The following is a 16728-nucleotide window of genomic DNA, read 5'->3' on the forward strand; positions in this document are numbered from 1 at the left end:
AATGACAAACTTTTTAAAGAGGCTCCATGGTTCCCAAACCCATGTGACCAGGGAAGCCTTTCTTCCCCCGCAAGGAGCACCAGCTGCTCCCTGTGGTGCTGTCGTGGTGATACACGGAGGCCCTTGGAGGGCATCCTGTCTGGCACTTTCATAAGCTTTGCCTCATTGTGAATTTTTGGATCTGCAAACAAGACACATCACATTCTGTGATACAGAAATGGGTATAACTCTCAGGCCTGTGGTCCTGTCCCTCTCAGCCCCACAAGCTCCCCACAGAAGGAAGTTTCCCTTTGCAGCCAGTGAGAACAAGGAGAGCATCATGTACAGGTGGTGTCAGTGGGGGACACCTTCGGTCTGGGTTGGTTGGGTTCTCCCACTCTTTTGATGTTTAAACACCTTTTTATAACTTGATGATAATAGGAAGTGGTTAGTTGGTGCTGAGGTTTTGGTTTTGGTCGTAGTGGCCTTATTTGGCAAAGTAATGAGCCAGAGGTCCCGAGTCAGTCCCCCATACTTGTTGAACTCATAGTGAACCTGGAAATCTGAAAGACTTGGAGCCTGTGATTTTCAGGGGTAGAGTCCAGACCCTGTGGCGTGGGCTCCAGGCCATGCACACCTGCCCGGGCCTTGTGCCCTTCCTCGCCCTGACCTACATGTCCCCCTTGGCCATGGACTGCTCCCTCATCCCCAGGGTTCTGGGCCTTTCTTCCTGGGTCTTCTCTGGCCCAGTTTCCACATGTCAGAATCATACCCAGATACCACCTACTCCCCCACCCCACACACACCCCAGGGATTAGAGCCTCCCTCCCTGGGGTGCCCAGAGCCCATACATCTCTTACACTCCTTCTGTTGTGTGCTGTGTGGCCTGGAGGGCTGCAGGGACCTGCCTCCCCCACCAGGCTGTGCACAGGCTTTTAGGTCTGGAGGCCTGGGCTGCCCTCATCTTTATCTCTCCGTCCTGGACCAAACACAGCTGGTCCCTGAGAGCTTGGGTTTTGAGGGAGAGATTCTATTTCAGACCAGAGACCATTCAGGGTCCGTGTATCCCCAAGTCCTGCATTCGATGCTGTTTTTTTCTTGGGTTTGATCTCAGAGTGGGCAAGACACCCAAGGTTCATGGCTTGGTGGCTGGGACCCAGGCTGAGTCCAAGGATCCAGGGAGAGAGGGAGCCTGAGCGCAGAGTGTATTCAGTGAGGGGAAGGGACAGCCGAGTTGGTGAGATGGGGAGGGGGAGGAAGGAGGGAGAGAGTAGGAAGCTATACTGACTCTCACTCTGTGGAAACCCTAACTGAGGTCAGGATTGGACCGTGACCTTGGAAAGTTTGGAAATTTGTCTCTATGACTGTCTGGGCCATTTCTGTGTTTTCCAGCCCTTTTCCTTCCTCTCCTCTATTCTCTCTCTTTTTAGACATTTATTTGCTTAACTACGTAAATTCCAAGGGGATGGGATCACTCTCATAAGTGAGGCAAGTGGAAATAAGTACGTTTGCACTTGTTAAATAAGAAATATATTTTTAGAAGCTCAGCTGCCCCCATCCCCCACCCCGAACCCCTGCCTTCCCCCAGCACAGTCCTCCTGCTTCATTACCTGAAACACATGTACACGATACGTGGCAAAGCCCTGAGTCCTGAATAACTGAGAAGCTCACTAGACATAGACACTGCAGCTCAAACGGGATTATAAATCTCCCAGTTCAGACTGTTGAATATGCGAGCAGGGGACAGTGTAGCTTGTTAGATGTGTGACCCTTCGGGTCTTCTGCTAATCTGTATATTCTCTTCTTAAAAGTAAGATGTGTTTATTGTAGAAATTTTGGAAGGTGTTCAGTTCAGTTCAGGCACTCAGTCGTGTCCAATTCTTTGCGACCCCATGGACTGCAGCACTCCAGGCTTCCCTGTCCATCACCAACTCCTGGAGTTTACTCAAACTCACGTCCATCGAGTCGGTGATGCCATCCAACCATCTTATCCTCTGTCATCCCCTTCTCCTCCCTCCTTCAATCTTTCCTGGCATCAGGGTCTCTTCAAATGAGTCAGTTCTTCACATCAGGTGGCCAAAGTATTGGAGTTTCAGCTTCACCATCAGTCCTTCCAATGAATATTCAGGACTGATTTCCTTTAGGATGGACTGGTTGGATCTCCTTGCAGTCCAAGGGACTCTCAAGAGTCTTCTCCAACACCACAGTTCAAAAGCATCAGTTCTTCGCCACTCAGCTTTCTTTATAGTCCAACTCTCACATCTGTACATGACTACTGGAAAAATCATAGGTTTGACTAGACGGACCTTTGTTGACAAAGTAATGTTTCTGCTTTTTAATATGCTATCTAAGTAGGTCATATCTTTTCTTCCAAGGAGCAAGTGTCTTTTAATTTCATGGCTGGAATCACCATTTGCAGTGATTTTGGAGCCCCCCAAAATAAAGTCTGTCACTGTTTCCATTGTTTCCCCATCTATTTGCCATGAAGTGATGGGACCAGATGCCATGATCTTATTTTTCTGAATTTTGAGTTTTAAGCCAATTTTTTCACTTTCCTCTTTCACTTTCATCAAGAGGCTCTTTAGTTCTTCACTTTCTGCCATAACGGTGGTGTCATCTGCATACCTGAGGTTATTGATTTTTCTCCCAACAATCTTGATTCCAGCTTGTGCTTCTTCCAGCCCAGCGTTTCTCATGATGTACTCTGCATATAAGTTAAATAAGCAGGGTGACAATATACAGCCTTGACGTACTCCTTTCCTGATTTGGAACCAGTCTGTTGTTCCATGTCCAGTTCTAACTGTTGCTTCCTGACCTGCATACAGATTTCTCAGGAGGCAGATCAGGTGGTCCGGTATTCCCATCTCTTTAAGAATTTTCCACAGTTTGTTGTGATCCATGCAGTCAAAGGCTTTGGCATAGTCAGTAAAACAGAAGTAGATGTTTTTCTGGAACTCTCTTGCTTTTTTGATGATCCAACAGATGTCAATTTGATCTCCGGTTCCTCTCCCTTTTCTAAATCCAGCTTGAACATCTGGAAGTTCATGGTTCATGTACTGTTGAAGCCTGGCTTGGAGAATTTTTAGCATTACTTTGCTAGCGTGTGAGATGAGTGCAATTGTGTGGTAGTTTGAGCATTCTTTGGCATTACCTTTCTCTGGGATTGGAATGAAAACAGACCTTTTCCAGTCCTGCGGCCACTTCTGAGTTTTCCACATTTGGAAGGTGTGATGATGAAAATTAAGCTGTAAGCCTGTCAGTCAACCAGCAGCAGCTCAGGGTGTTGGGACGGGGTGGTCTCCCTGGCTTTTCAGAGCAGTATTTCTTAAAGATTCTGGATCCTTGATGGTTGAAGGGCAGCAAGAGGGTATTTTACTTGATGAGTGTGATGCCACATTCACCCACCTGTTCCGTCACTCGCTCGTTCAGCAAGCATGTTCTGAGGGGGGCAGGATTTGAAAGCAAACCTTCTGAGGACAGGTGAGCCATCCTGACCCACCTCACCGGGTGGGAGGCCCTTGGTAGGTTGGCCACAGCCTGACTGTGACCTTGCTCCTCCAGACCACACACCAAAGGGGCTGAGGCCTGTGGTCAGATGCTGGGCCCCATGTTGCCACTTCCTCTGGTTTGCAGCCTCTCTTGCTCCCAGCATTGCACAGTTCAGATGTTTTGTAATGCTGGGCTGCAGCACCCGGGGCATCTGTCTCTACTCTCTGGCCACAGTGGGCATCCTCGCCCTTGACCTCCTCTTATTGTCTGTGTCTATTGCCAACCAGCTGGGCTTCCGCCTGACCCTGGGGTACAGAAGGGAGCATTTGCGCACTCCCACTGTGAGGCCCTGGAGACACTCTGTGTCGCTAAGGTGATGTGTTTACCTCCTGTGTGGTCTTTGGCCTTTACAGTTTTGTGACTTAACTCTCAGAGGGTGGCTTTGTGGCTTTGGGGCACATACTGAGCGATTTGAAGACCCACTTCCTGCCATACTGGGGGAGGTGGCGAGAAGAACGGCCCCTCAATACCACATACACTGTATCACATCACTCAGCTCACTAAGCATTTTAAGACCGTTGCTCACGGTGGCTGAGGTTGTGTCATGAGCCACACCTGGTGTGTTCTATACTCACAAACACTGTTTGGTATAATCCTTCTAACGGCCCGAGGCAAAGACCTTTAAATATTTGTTTCCCAGAAGAGAAAACTGGGATTAAGTGAATTTAAGTAACATGCCCAAGAAAACATCATCACCATTATCATAGTTATAATTGGCAGACCTGGGGATCTGAACCTGGCTCAGAAGTCTGGCTCAGAAACCCTGTCGTTACCCACTACACCCCACTGCCTCAGCAGGAACTCCCCAGGGCGGTAGGCAGGGCCGAGTCTATTATCTATCGTTCTCATCATACAGATGAAAAACTCTCCATAGGACTCTCTCCGCTCACCTGTGCCCTGCCTTTGTTCTCAGGCAAGGCCCTGTCTAACAGACAGGATAAAACATTGGGATTTACCAGGAATTTCAGTGATGCAGAACACACAAGAGAAGGGAGGGATCAGACAGATAAGATGTGGAAACTTGCCTGAAGGGAGAATTGGGTTATTTTCACTGATCCTCGAAGTGTGCACCAGCTGGGCTGGTCAGGGCACCGGATGAACGGCGCCAGAGCCTGAGTGTGACCCGTGACTCTGTGGAGAGGTCATTTGTGTGGGCTGCGTGGATTTCTGCATGTCTCCACAAGAGAGGGCACATTCCACAGGGACCGTGCCCACTCACTCCCTCGGCCATTAAACACGAGGTAGCCCCACTCCTAACACAGCTGTCCGAGGGCATCCTGAGCACCTGTGGAGGAGGGGTCAGCAGCCGCAGTCTGTAGGTGGGGGGCCGGGCCCACAGGGAGCAGGACTTTCCAGCCAGCATCCTCACTTGCCAGGACAGTGGCCAGCCCCTGCTTCATGAGTGCAGGGTCGCCCTCGTGTTGAGACTACTCCTGTGCCTTTAAAGGTTTTCCTCTGCTAGCCTCTGGGATGCAAGAAAGGACTGAGTCCCTCTTGGTGAGGAAGGAGCACTTCGTCATTTTTTTCTCTTCTGTGCTTCTGAGCAATGCTGTCGACCTGGTGTAAGAAGCTTTGTAGGAATTCTGCAGGGGGGCTGTTTCTGTCAATGAAAGAAAGTCTGCATGTTGAGAATGACTGGCTGGAGCCGGCACAGAGTGTGTGTGTGTGTTTGTGTGTGTACAGAGCCAAACACCAGATATCAGATTGCTGTCTGAAGAGGCTTGTCTTGCTAATTCTGTGCCTGAGGCTCTTGACAACCTTGACAATAAGCACTGCTTGTTCCAGACCCTGCTTCCAGCACCCGCAGGTCAGGACAGAGGCCTCTGATGTTTGTCCTTCTTAAAGCCACATCATTCTTTTAAGGAAAAAACAATTAGTTAATAAAAAGAACCACACATCATCCCTGATGGCTCAGACAGTAAAGAATCTGGCTGCAATGTGGGAGACCCGGGTTCGACCCCTGGGTTGGGAAGATCCTCTGGAGGAGGGCATGACAACCCCCTGCAGTATTCTTGCCTGGAGAATCCCATGGACAGAGGAGCCTGGCAGGCTACAGTCCATGGGGTCTCAAAGAGTCAAATACAACCGAGAGACTAACACACCCACCTACACTGACTCTAAAAGTCCTAGTTTTAAAAGAAAATACATATAAGTATGAAGAAAGAGACCAGAAGAAATAGGCCCCAAAGGCTAGAAATCAAGTTCAGGGTGTGGTATCTGCCCTGCCCAGATCTGTGTGCTCCTAGGTGCCCTGTGGCCAAGAGAGATGGTATGTCTGGAAGTGTGTGGAGAGTCAGCCGGTTCCCCCGGGGGTGAGGAAAGACTCTCCACTGGGCCCTGAGGGCAGCAGAGCTGAGGAGAAGAGAGGGTGCTGAGCAGGGATGGGGCTTGTTAGGCTCTCACCTGCCTGGTGGCCATGCTTCTGCACTGGACTCCTTGGGTTTGAGTTTCTCCCTTTGTAAACAGGAATCAGGAGACCTGCCCTGCCTACATTACAGAGATTGTGAGGATCAAATGGGGGTGCTGCTGGGGCTCTGCAAGCCTGTGAATGGTTCTAGATGCGGTGCGGTGGACAGCAGGGTGGCTGGACACCCACGCTGGCCCTGAGTCCCTGAGCCAGGCAGCACCGTTCATCTTTCAGAACTTGCTCTGTAAGTGAAGATAATGAGCTCAGGGAGCTGGTGAGGCTCTGACAAAGCACCGTTCCCGCAGATGCTCAGCTGTGGACCAGGTCATCGTTCAGGTCCCACTTAGCAAGTGACTCTAGGTGTGAAGGTGTATGGCTGGGGGAGGTAGGCGGAGGTTAGTCACACTGAGTCAGTTCTTTGGTTCTAAGCAGCACATGAATAGCAAAATTTCTTCCAAAACCCCCACAAATATACAATGTTATATGTCAGCTATATCTCATATTTTAAAAGGTGAAAAAGATTTTTAAAGAATCAGGAATAGGAACCAAGGTTGCCAGGGCCAAGGTTGCCTGGTGGTCCTAGAGTTTGGCTTAAATACAGTATTTGTAAATCCCTGTGACTGGAGTAGAAACAGCCTTTTTCCCAACCCCTGCTGCCCACCGTTGTGATACACATGGCTTCTCTATCTCGACCCTTCATGCCAACCTTGGCATGTCCCTGCAGTGAAACTGTCATCCTTATTAAGGAAACCAGCCCTCCGTGGGTCAGAACTCCTCTCTCACTGATCCAGGTCACCAGGGGCCTTGCACATAGCACTCCATGGCTTGTGACCCATTTTGCTATCTCACATCCCATTTTACTCAGTACAGACCAGGAAGGAAGAGCTGAGTAGGAAGTTTGAACTGGTCAGTTCAGTCACGCAGTTGTGTCCGACTCTTTGCAACCCCACAGACTGCAGCTCCAGGCTTCCCTGTCCATCACCTACTCCCGGAGCTTACTCAAACTCATGTCCATTGAGTCGGTGATGCCATCCAACCATTTCATCCTCTGTCGTCCCCTTCTCCTCCTGCCTTCAATCTTTCCCAGTATCAGGGTCTTTTCAAATGAGTCAGTTCTTTGCATCAGATGGCCAAAGTATTGGAGTTTCAGCTTCAACATCAGTCCTTCCAATGGATATTCAGGACTGATTTCCTTTAGGATGGACTGGTTGGATCTTCTTGCAATCCAAGGGACTCTCAAGAGTCTTCTCCAACACCACAGTTCAAAAGCATCAGTTCTTCGACACTCAGCTTTCTTTATAGTCCAACTCTCACATCCATACATGACTACTGGAAAAACCATAGCTTTGACTAGACGGATCTTTGTTGGCAAAGTAATGTCACTGCTTTTTAATATGCTGTCTAGGTTGGTCATAGCTTTTCTTCCAAGGAGCAAGCATCTTTTAATTTCATGGCTGGAATCACCATTTGCAGTGATTTTGGAGCCCAAAAAAAGTCTGTCACCATTTCCATTGTTTCCCCATCTATTTGCCATGAAGTGATGGGACTGGATGCCATGATCTTAGTTTTCTGAATGTTGAGTTTTAAGCCAACTTTTTCACTCTCATCTTTCACTTTCATCAAGAGGCTCTTTAATTCTTCTTCACTTTTTGCCATAAGGGTGGTGTCATCTGCATATCTGAGGTTATTGATATTTCTCCCAGCAATCTTGATTCCAGCTTGTGCTTCATCCAGCCTGGCATTTTGCATGATGTACTCTGCATATAAGTTAAATAAGCAGGGTGACAATACACAGTCTTGATGTACTCCTTTCCCAATTTGGAACCCATCTGTTGTTCCATGTCTAGTTCTAAATGTTGCTTCCTGATCTGCATACAGACTTATCGGGAGGTAGGTCAGGTGGTCTGGTCTTCCCATCTCTTGAAGAATTTTCCACAGTTTGTTGTGATCCACGCAGTCAAAGGCTTTGGCATAGTCAGTAAAACAGAAGTAGATGTTTTTCTGGAACTCTCTTGCTTTTTTGATGATCCAACAGATGTTGTCGATTTGATCTCTGGTTTCTCTGCCTTTTCTAAATCCAGCTTGAACATCTGGAAGTTCATGGTTCATGTACTGTTGAAGCCTGGCTTGGAGAAATTTGAGCATTACTTTACTAGTGTGTGAGATGAGTGCAATTGTGCGGTAGTTTGAACATTCTTTGGTGTTGCCTTTCTTTGGAATTGGAATGAAAACTGACCTTTTCCAGTCCTGTGGCCACTGCTGAGTTTTCCAAATTTGCTGGCATATTGAGTGCGGCACTTTCACAGCATCATCTTTTAGGATTTGAAATAGCTCAACTGGAATTCCATCACCTTCACTAGCTTTGTTCGTAGTGATGCTTCCTAAGACCCACTTGACGTTGCATTCCAGGATGTCTGGCTCTAGGTGAGCGGTCACACCATTGTGGTTATCTGGGTCATGAATATTTTTTTGTACAGTTCTTCTGTGTATTCTTGGACCTCTTCTTAATATCTTCTGCTTCTGTTAGGTCCATACCATATCTGTCCTTTTTTGTGCCCATCATTACATGAAATATGCCCTTGGTGTCTCTAATTTTCTTGAAGAGATCTCTAGTTTTTCCCATTCTATTGTTTTCCTCTATTTGTTTGCATTGATCACTGAGGAAGGCTTTCTTATCTCTCCTTGCTATTCTCTGGAACTCTGCATTCAAATGAGTATATCTTTCCTTTTCTCCTTTACCTTTAGTTTCTCTTCTTTTCTCAGCTATTTGTAAGGCCTCCTCGGACAACGATTTTTGCCTTTTTGCATTTCTTTTTCTTGGAGATGGTCTTGATCACTGTACAGTGTCATGAACCTCTGTCCATAGTTCTTCAGGCACTCTGTCTATCAGAGCTAATCCCTTGAATCTATTTGTCACTTCCACTGTATAATCGTAAGGTAGAGAGGTAGAGAGCTGGTAGATAGGTGGAAAGAATGTATGAGAGGTGAAACCATGTTTGATCCCAAGTTAAGTGTTACAGAATTGCTTAATTAACTAAAGAAATAGGAAGGATGAGATACTGAAGTGTAAGGTGGAAGGTTTAAATGCCTGAGAGGTGCAAGGAAAATAAAAAAGGAAATCTACTTAATGAAATCTAAGACCGAACTGTAGCTGGTGTGTATCTGGCCATTCTCAAAACTTTATGATCAGAAAAACAAAAAAAACCTTTATAACGGGTCCTGAGTCCAGCAGCATTTCACCACCCCAGTCTTGGGGAAGTCTCTTCTCCCTAAATGTAAGGAGGAAGTTGTACAGATGGTCTCTGGGGGCCCATTCAGCTGCCAGTCTGGAAAGTGACTCTCCTTGGTGGCAGAAATACACCTCAGAGTCTTCAGTAACAAAGAAGTTAGCACATGACCTGGGGGCAGGTTTCAGAACACAAAAATGTGTACTTTTAGCAATGAGGTGAATTGAAATACTGTGTGCTGTGGTTCATGAAAGTGATGGAATTGTGGTCCTAAAGACTGCATATTCAAAAGCAGAGACATTCCTTTGCCAACAAAGGTTCGTCTAGTCAAGGCTATGGTTTTTCCTGTGGTCATATATGGATGTGAGAGTTGGACTGTGAAGAAGGCTGAGCACCGAAGAATTGATGCTTTTGAACTGTGGTGTTGGAGAAGACTCTTGAGAGTCCCTTGGACTGCAAGGAGATCCAACCAGTCCATTCTGAAGGAGATCAGCCCTGGGATTTCTTTGGAAGGAATGATGCTAAAGCTGAAACTCCAGTACTTTGGCCACCTCATGCGAAGAGTTGACTCATTGGAAAAGACTCTGATGCTGGGAGGGATTGGGGGCAGGAGGAGAAGGGGACGACAGAGGATGAGATGGCTGGATGGCATCACTGACTCGATGGACATGAGTCTGAGTGAACTCTGGGAGTTGGTGATGGACAGGGAGGCCTGGCGTGCTGTGATTCATGGGGTCGCAAAGAGTTGGACACAACTGAGTGACTGAACTGAACTGAACTGAAAGACAATTTAAGGGTATACAGAAATGCTTATTCTGTGTTAAGAGAGAAAAGCAATTTGCATAATTTGATTTGTGTGTGTGTGTGTTTCAGAGGGCTGTTCCTTCATTAAATCATAAAGGCTCTCAGGGATAGAATTACGTGCAGTCTTCAGTTTGTTTTTTTAAAAAGTTTCTATATAAAAATGAACAAATTTTGCTCCTGAAACAGGGAAAAGACTACAAAAATGTTAGTTACTTTCGCTTTTTTTCGTAAGGGGTGGAGAGAGACCTCCTTTACAAAGATTTGGATTAATCATACCCTTAGGGACATTCTCATCTACTACTTCCACTAGAGGGCACTCTTCTGAAATTTTAGGTTGCTGAAGATTTTGGAAAGGAGGTTTCAAGGTTTCATTTCAAACCTAGTTGGAGGACTCAGCTTCTTTATTTGTTTGCTTATTTGTTTGCTTGTCTTTAAATACACTGTTTCTTTGGGGATAATTTTAGATTTACAGAAAAGTTACAAAGGTAGTCCAGAGAGTTCTTGTTTACCTTCACTCAGTTCCTCCTAAGATTAACACATTGCAGCACCATGCTGCATGTGTCAGAACTGAGAAATTAACATTATTATGGTAGCACATTACTGTTAACTAAAGTACAGACTTTATTTGAATTACACCAGTTTTTCCATTAAAATTCTTATTCTGTTCCAGAATATAATCCAGTATATCCCACTGAATTTAGTAATTTTTTTAAAACAAACAACAAAACTCACTGTGGTAATCACACATCACCAATTATACTTTACATGAACATCTGTATTTTCTAAAGAAAGATGAAGGTTACCATTCTTTCTTTCACCTCTCCTTTTATTTCCATTACGTTTGCAGAAGTTATATAACTTTTTCAATCCCTATGTTGTCATCAACATTTCCGTCTTTTGCAGTGTATGGGGAACCATCATTTTTAGTAATTTTGTATCTTCTCCAATTAATCTTTTTTTTTTTTTTCAGTTTATGTTTCCTCCAGCAGGATGTCATTAAGAAATGCATGCTGTGGAATTATAACAATTTTGTTAGGCATAATAATGGCATTGTGCTTAGGATTTTTTTTTAAGTCCTTATCTATAAGATACATACTGAAGTATTTACAGATGACATTATTTACTTTAAAATACTTCAGCAAATGAAAGCTTGGGGGAGCTAGAACAAATGAAGGAGGGTGTGTCCATGGGTGTTATTGTTTTACTTTTGTGTATGATTGAAAATCTTATAATTAAAGAGTTGTTCAAAAGAAAAAGGCGTGGTACAGCTGAAGTCAGTGGTGACTCAAGTTTTTGAAGTACATTCTGTCCTCCTGCAAAAAGGGGGAAGGACTTCAAGGGGGAGGATGGGAAGGCGAGGGAAGAGGGAGGACCTGGGGAGAAGACTGTCAGGCTTCTTTTTGCCTCACCCACCCCCATATTCTGCCCTCTCTCCTGCTGGGGCCACCACATCCTGCCCAGTGAGGGGTAGGGAGCTTGTGTGGGGGCACTGACCAAGAACCCAGCTTTGGTGCCCCTTCTCTGCCCTCCTCAGAGTCAAAGTGGGGTCTCTGCCCTTTGCCCCGGGCCTACCAGGTGCCCTGGGCGTGAGTTTCAGGCAGAGCTCTGCCAGCACAGCCTGGGACACCTCTCTGCCTGCTCCGCCCCTTCCTCCACCTCTGGCCCAGAGTGGAACTCCACCCCCTCCACCGCCCCCCCCTCGCCCCCCACACACACAGCAGAGCCCCGTCTCTGAGCTAGCAGTTATCAGCAGACAAATAGAGGGGTTCAGTCAAGCTTTTATAATCTTAATTCAGATAACACAGCTACACACACACACAAACACACATGTCCCGGGCACTGCAGGAGGTGCCAGAGGAATGAGAGCAGATGGCAACGTTACCCTTTAAGAACCTGAATCAGATATATTTGAGGCTTGGGGTGGAACCAACTGTACAGTAAAGGCTGATTAAAAATGAATCTTGGGTGGTAGCAAATACCTCGTAGTTTCGAAGTGAAGATTTTATTTGCATCTCTCTTAGTTTCATGGTTTCAAGTTGACTCATCTCAGCCATGTGGTTAATAAATGGAATCTTCATTGTTACGTCTAATAATGATAAGTCCTAATAATAGTAATTTAAAAATCTGTATAGATAATAATCTTTTTCAAGCCCTTCATAATTATCACAATCATCCTAGTGACCATTTAACTAAATTGGAGCCGCTAGTAGCTGCTGCCTTCTTGCTTGCTGAAGTCAGCTGTTCCTTTGCCTCCAGCCCAGTGGAGGGCCAGGCTTCTGGCTCAAGGAGCTGACAGGCTGGTGCTGATCTCTGCTCTGCTCAGTGATGGTGGCAAACTCTATTCAACACTTTTTTTCTTTATCTCTTTTTATTCTGCAGCAGAAGTATTGGGAAGCCCTAATCTCGGAGCAGGTATGGACAATTGTGCTCTCTCTTTATTCCAGAAGGGACTTCCTGTGGCTTGATTTCAGTTCCTGTTTTTGTGAGCCCCTCTGAGATGGCTGGGCCCATGCCAAATTCCTCTAGGGGAAAAAAATCTGAAAATAAGAGAAGAGTCTGAAAGTTGAGGTTCTTTCCAGGCTTTTTCAATTCAGAGTTCTTTCTGCTTTGTCCGAACCATCTAATGGGGACTCAGAGAAGATACATGACCCGAGGAAGAAATGTGCTTGGAACAAGTCTCTGAACAGGAGGAGGCCCAGCAGCTCCCTAATGGCAACGGTGCTGGGAGTGACTGTGAGAGCGTGGATCAACATTCCCCCCTGTTGTCACTTGGAGACCTTGGGCAGCTGGCTCCTGTCTCCCTGCCATCCTCGCCTCCAAGTGACAAATGAGCACATGATTCATGACAGCCACCTGTGCCTGTCACCTCCCAGGATTTTTTTTGTTTTTATGATCAGAGAGTAGATTATCTTTTGCTCAAATTCTCTGAATGCCTGGATTCCAGTGATGTTTTTATTACTTAAAATGACATTTAAAAACACATTATTCTGGGAATTCAGAAGGAAGAGATTTTAAATGTTTTTGAAGGTTTTAACCCAGTTTAAAGAGTGCACCTCATCAGAGTTTCTGTTTCCTGGCAGCTGAACTGGTCAGGAGTAGCAAGGATAACTCTTAAGAAGACATTTTAGGAGCCGGAGCAGTGGTTCTGATACATCAGGGTGGCCAAGAATCACCCTAGGAGTTTGTTCAAATGCTAAGCCTTAGATCCCAAACTACAGATGGGGTCAAGGGAGCCTTTTTGATAAGCACCCTGGGCCCTCCTGGTGAGGCTGGTCCAAAACCAGATCTAGCACGTGGGTCTCCGCTTGAAAATAGAATTCACCCATAAACACACTGTCCATTCTCAGAGAATGGACCAGGCCCCTGCTTCCACTGCTAGGCAACTGGGTCTTGGAGGCTGAGGGGCCAGGGAGCTCTTTTACTTGGCATCTCTGATAACATCTGGAAGGGATTTGGTTAGAGGTATCTCTCCAAGTCTGCAAACACAGATAGATGAGAAACCAGCACCGCAAGGGCCTGACACAGCCCCAGACACGGACGAGGGACTGAGCTGCACCAAGCAGATCAGCTCGGGCCCTCACCAGCAGGGTGACTGGGAGATGAGGTGGTCATTTTAACGTGATGCAGTTTCTCATGACCAAGTAGTAGAATCAGTTCAGTTATTATCAGTAAATCACGAATTAAATTGGACTCTCTGTTCAGAGCTACAATTTGTGTTTTATAACTGGCAGGCTGCAGGCATTGTCTGTCAAGTGACTCAGGGAGCCTTGAGGACCTTGTCCTGACCTTCTAAGGACTGGATTGTTTGATTCGTGTTTGAGGAGCTGGAGGAGCATTTTTCTTGAGTGCACATCTATGCCTGGCTCTATTTTCTTGCCCAAATAGACTGGCCTGGGCTGACACATCCTACATGGCCTTTGCTTATTGCTTCCTGGGTCTTTTGATACCTTCAAATGCAGCCTTGTGACTCAGAATCACCAGTCATAGAAACTCAGAAATGGCAGCTCATATTATCTAGTTCCTGATTCAGACTCCCAGTTCACACATGGAGAAATGAAGACCCACAGAAGAACCCCACATACCTCTGTCGCTGGAATCAGTAAGGATTCCCTTGCTTTTGGCCCGCACACAGAGCGCTCTCTCTCTTATCCAAACTATTAGAACAATAGGAAGACTGTATGCCGCTTCATCAGTACTTGTGTGCTCACCTGTTTTTTTTTTAACCTTTTATTCCTACTCCTGCAAATTTCAGTTTCCCATACTTGTCTGAGTCAGTGATGAAATAGTCACTGGCAGTGACCACCACTCTGGATTAGGTTTTAAGTGTTTGTTTTTGATGAGTTAGCTGACCTCAAGTTCAGAAGAAGCACCATATGGGGAGCGGGGGGCAAGGGTAGACTAGTGCCCTACTCTTAAGGTGCTCTGTCATCTACCTGAGGACAAGGTAGACACTCAGGCAAAGGGCAGGACCTCCCATGATCAGCCGCAAACCAGTGATACAAGCAGTACAGAGAAGAGGGTAAGAGCTCAGTGGGTGTCAGGGTAGGCTTCTTGGAGGAGGAGAGTCTTACCCGGGCCATAAGGAATAGGTTGAGTTTTCCTGGTCTTTTCTAGGAATGAGTCTGGCATAGAGATGGAAATTCTCAGGATAAAGGGAACATGCCTCAGGCTCACTAGAGAAGGACTTGGTGAAGGCAGGGGGAACAGAGAACAGGAGGGGAAGTAGGACTGATCTATTCAGGGTAGCTGTCCGTTAATTCCTTGATTTAGAGTTACACTTGCCCTATTAGGTCCTAGAATCACAGGCCTGGTTACCCTGTCCTTATCTGTTTGTTCTTGTCTGTGCCTGGGCCTTGAGAACCAGGACTGGAGCTGTTGTTGGGGGAACTGTAAGAGACAGGACGGGTCTAGTCCACCAAGGTACCTCTTGTGTCTTTTTTCCACAGTGGGATCCTGAAGATGTTAATCTTGGAGGGAACAAAGACAGCATGGAGACAGTCAGATCACAGGCACACAGGTGGTCTGTGAAGCCAGTGGACTTGCCCTCTGATGAGTAACACTTTCTGGAGCCAACTCAGCAGCTCAGAGCCCAGGGTCAAGCATTTGTCAGGAACTGAGCAGGGATCAACCTTCAGGGACAGCCGTAGTAGGAATTAAGCTTCTACCGAGGCTGCCCATGAAAGTGAGGAACCAGGAGCTGTCATGGAACTTGGCTGGTCTCCACTACCACTCAGAATGGAGCTAAGACTTTGGGCCCAGTGGAGAGACTTGAACATGCCCAAAGTGTGTTCTAAAGATGTGCAGTTTGTCACAAACCACTCGTGCTTTGACATATAATCTGAAGGACTTTGGGCCCTCTTTTCCTTTTCCCTTTGGAGTCAACCATACTCTGAATATCTACTGTGAATGAGTTCATCTAACAAGCAGCTAATATGTTTGGATCTCAGCAAAGCCCCATTCTGCAAGACCTGGCTAAGCCTAGTGAGCGGTGGGCCCACATTCTGGGTCTCTAGGACACAATGACAAGTTCTGATGGGACCTGGCTACTGCCTTCCAGTAACCCACTAGAGTTTTCTGCTGAAAGTTGAGAGAGGACTGTTTGATCAACCACGTGTTTACAAGATCACTGGTATTGCAAAGGCAAGCAAAGCAAATTGCTCTAGGTACGAGGACTTGCTCCAATCTGGCAAAGTGTGTGCTGGAGCAGGGTCTGCAGGTGAAGGGGACTGTCTGCTTTAGAAGGTAGCTGAAAGCACGCAAAGGGTAAGAGGCATGGCCAGAGGTGTTAAATTCAAGCACCGAAATCCCCTTGCAGGTTTATTTTGGAGCTAAGGTGGGAGGAACACCGGAATGAATAAATCCTGATTGAGAGAACTACAGTATTTCACCATGGAGCTCAGGGATACATCTGAATCCCAGCACAGCCTCCAAAGTCGGCCACGAGGGGATCTGGGAGAAATGCCAAGAAACACAGCTCTGCTCTTGGCTGGCCCCTGGCAGCCTGTGTGATTCAGCTGCAGCTGCCCAGTGGCTCCTAAGGGGTAGTGCAAGTCCCACCAGCATGAAAGAGGGGGTGCCTCTGGGAAGCAGTTTGGTTTCACAGGTCTCTGCATAGATTCTAATCAATTCCCTGTGTGACCTGTGAACTAGAAGTGAACCTAAAGCCACCCTATTTATCCAGTTGCTTTGGACCCTGGTTGTCTTGTAACGGAGTTTGCTAAGTTGGTTTTGCTTTGTGATCTTAATCACTGAAGCTGTACTTTGATGGAAGATGAAACTTTTGAGTTGGGGGCAGGGGTAGGGGGTTAGGAGAACATTCCAGAAGATGAAACCACACAGAGAATTGGAAGCAGGGAAGGGGGGAGTCTAGCCAAGGAAAGAAGACTCTGATGTAGCCAGAATGGAAGTAGAGAAAGGGTGAAGAGGCTGGAGAGGAACTGGGAGTTGGTACTTAATTCTTAGCTGACTGGTAGCTACTGGAAGATAGAGTAGGAAGCTGACTGGCATGCCTCAGATCAACCACAGCTGATTGGTCAGTTTTACATCCCTACAGCCACAACTTTTCAGGAAGCAGAAATGTACAGTCATGGATACAGTACCAACTTGGGCAGTGTGTTTAATCTGATTGGTGACAGCAGGGAAGAAAAAGTGTTTATCTTTGGAAAGGTAAAAGGCATGGGAATAGGATGACATCCTTGGAGTTTGCCTTTAGTATGTCCCCTCCCTCCAAGGGAAGACTGGCTTATGCTCCCAGAAGTTGGT

General features: G+C 46.5%; 1 protein-coding gene across 2 annotated transcripts in view; it reads left to right on the forward strand.

The window, feature by feature from the left end:
- Positions 1-16154, forward strand: part of TMEM44 (transmembrane protein 44) — a 44376-nt gene extending 28222 nt beyond the window's left edge. For both annotated transcript variants that reach the window (XM_055568653.1, XM_055568652.1), the window contains 2 exons: positions 12346-12378; positions 14913-16154. In XM_055568653.1, the coding sequence (XP_055424628.1) occupies positions 12346-12378; positions 14913-15023 (144 nt within the window). In that variant the 3' untranslated portion in view covers positions 15024-16154. The remainder of the gene's footprint in view (positions 1-12345; positions 12379-14912) is intronic.
- The last annotated feature ends 574 nt before the right edge of the window (positions 16155-16728 follow it).

The sequence above is a fragment of the Bubalus kerabau genome, chromosome 2 (genome assembly GCF_029407905.1).
Source record: "Bubalus kerabau isolate K-KA32 ecotype Philippines breed swamp buffalo chromosome 2, PCC_UOA_SB_1v2, whole genome shotgun sequence".
Classification (NCBI taxonomy): domain Eukaryota; kingdom Metazoa; phylum Chordata; class Mammalia; order Artiodactyla; family Bovidae; genus Bubalus; species Bubalus kerabau.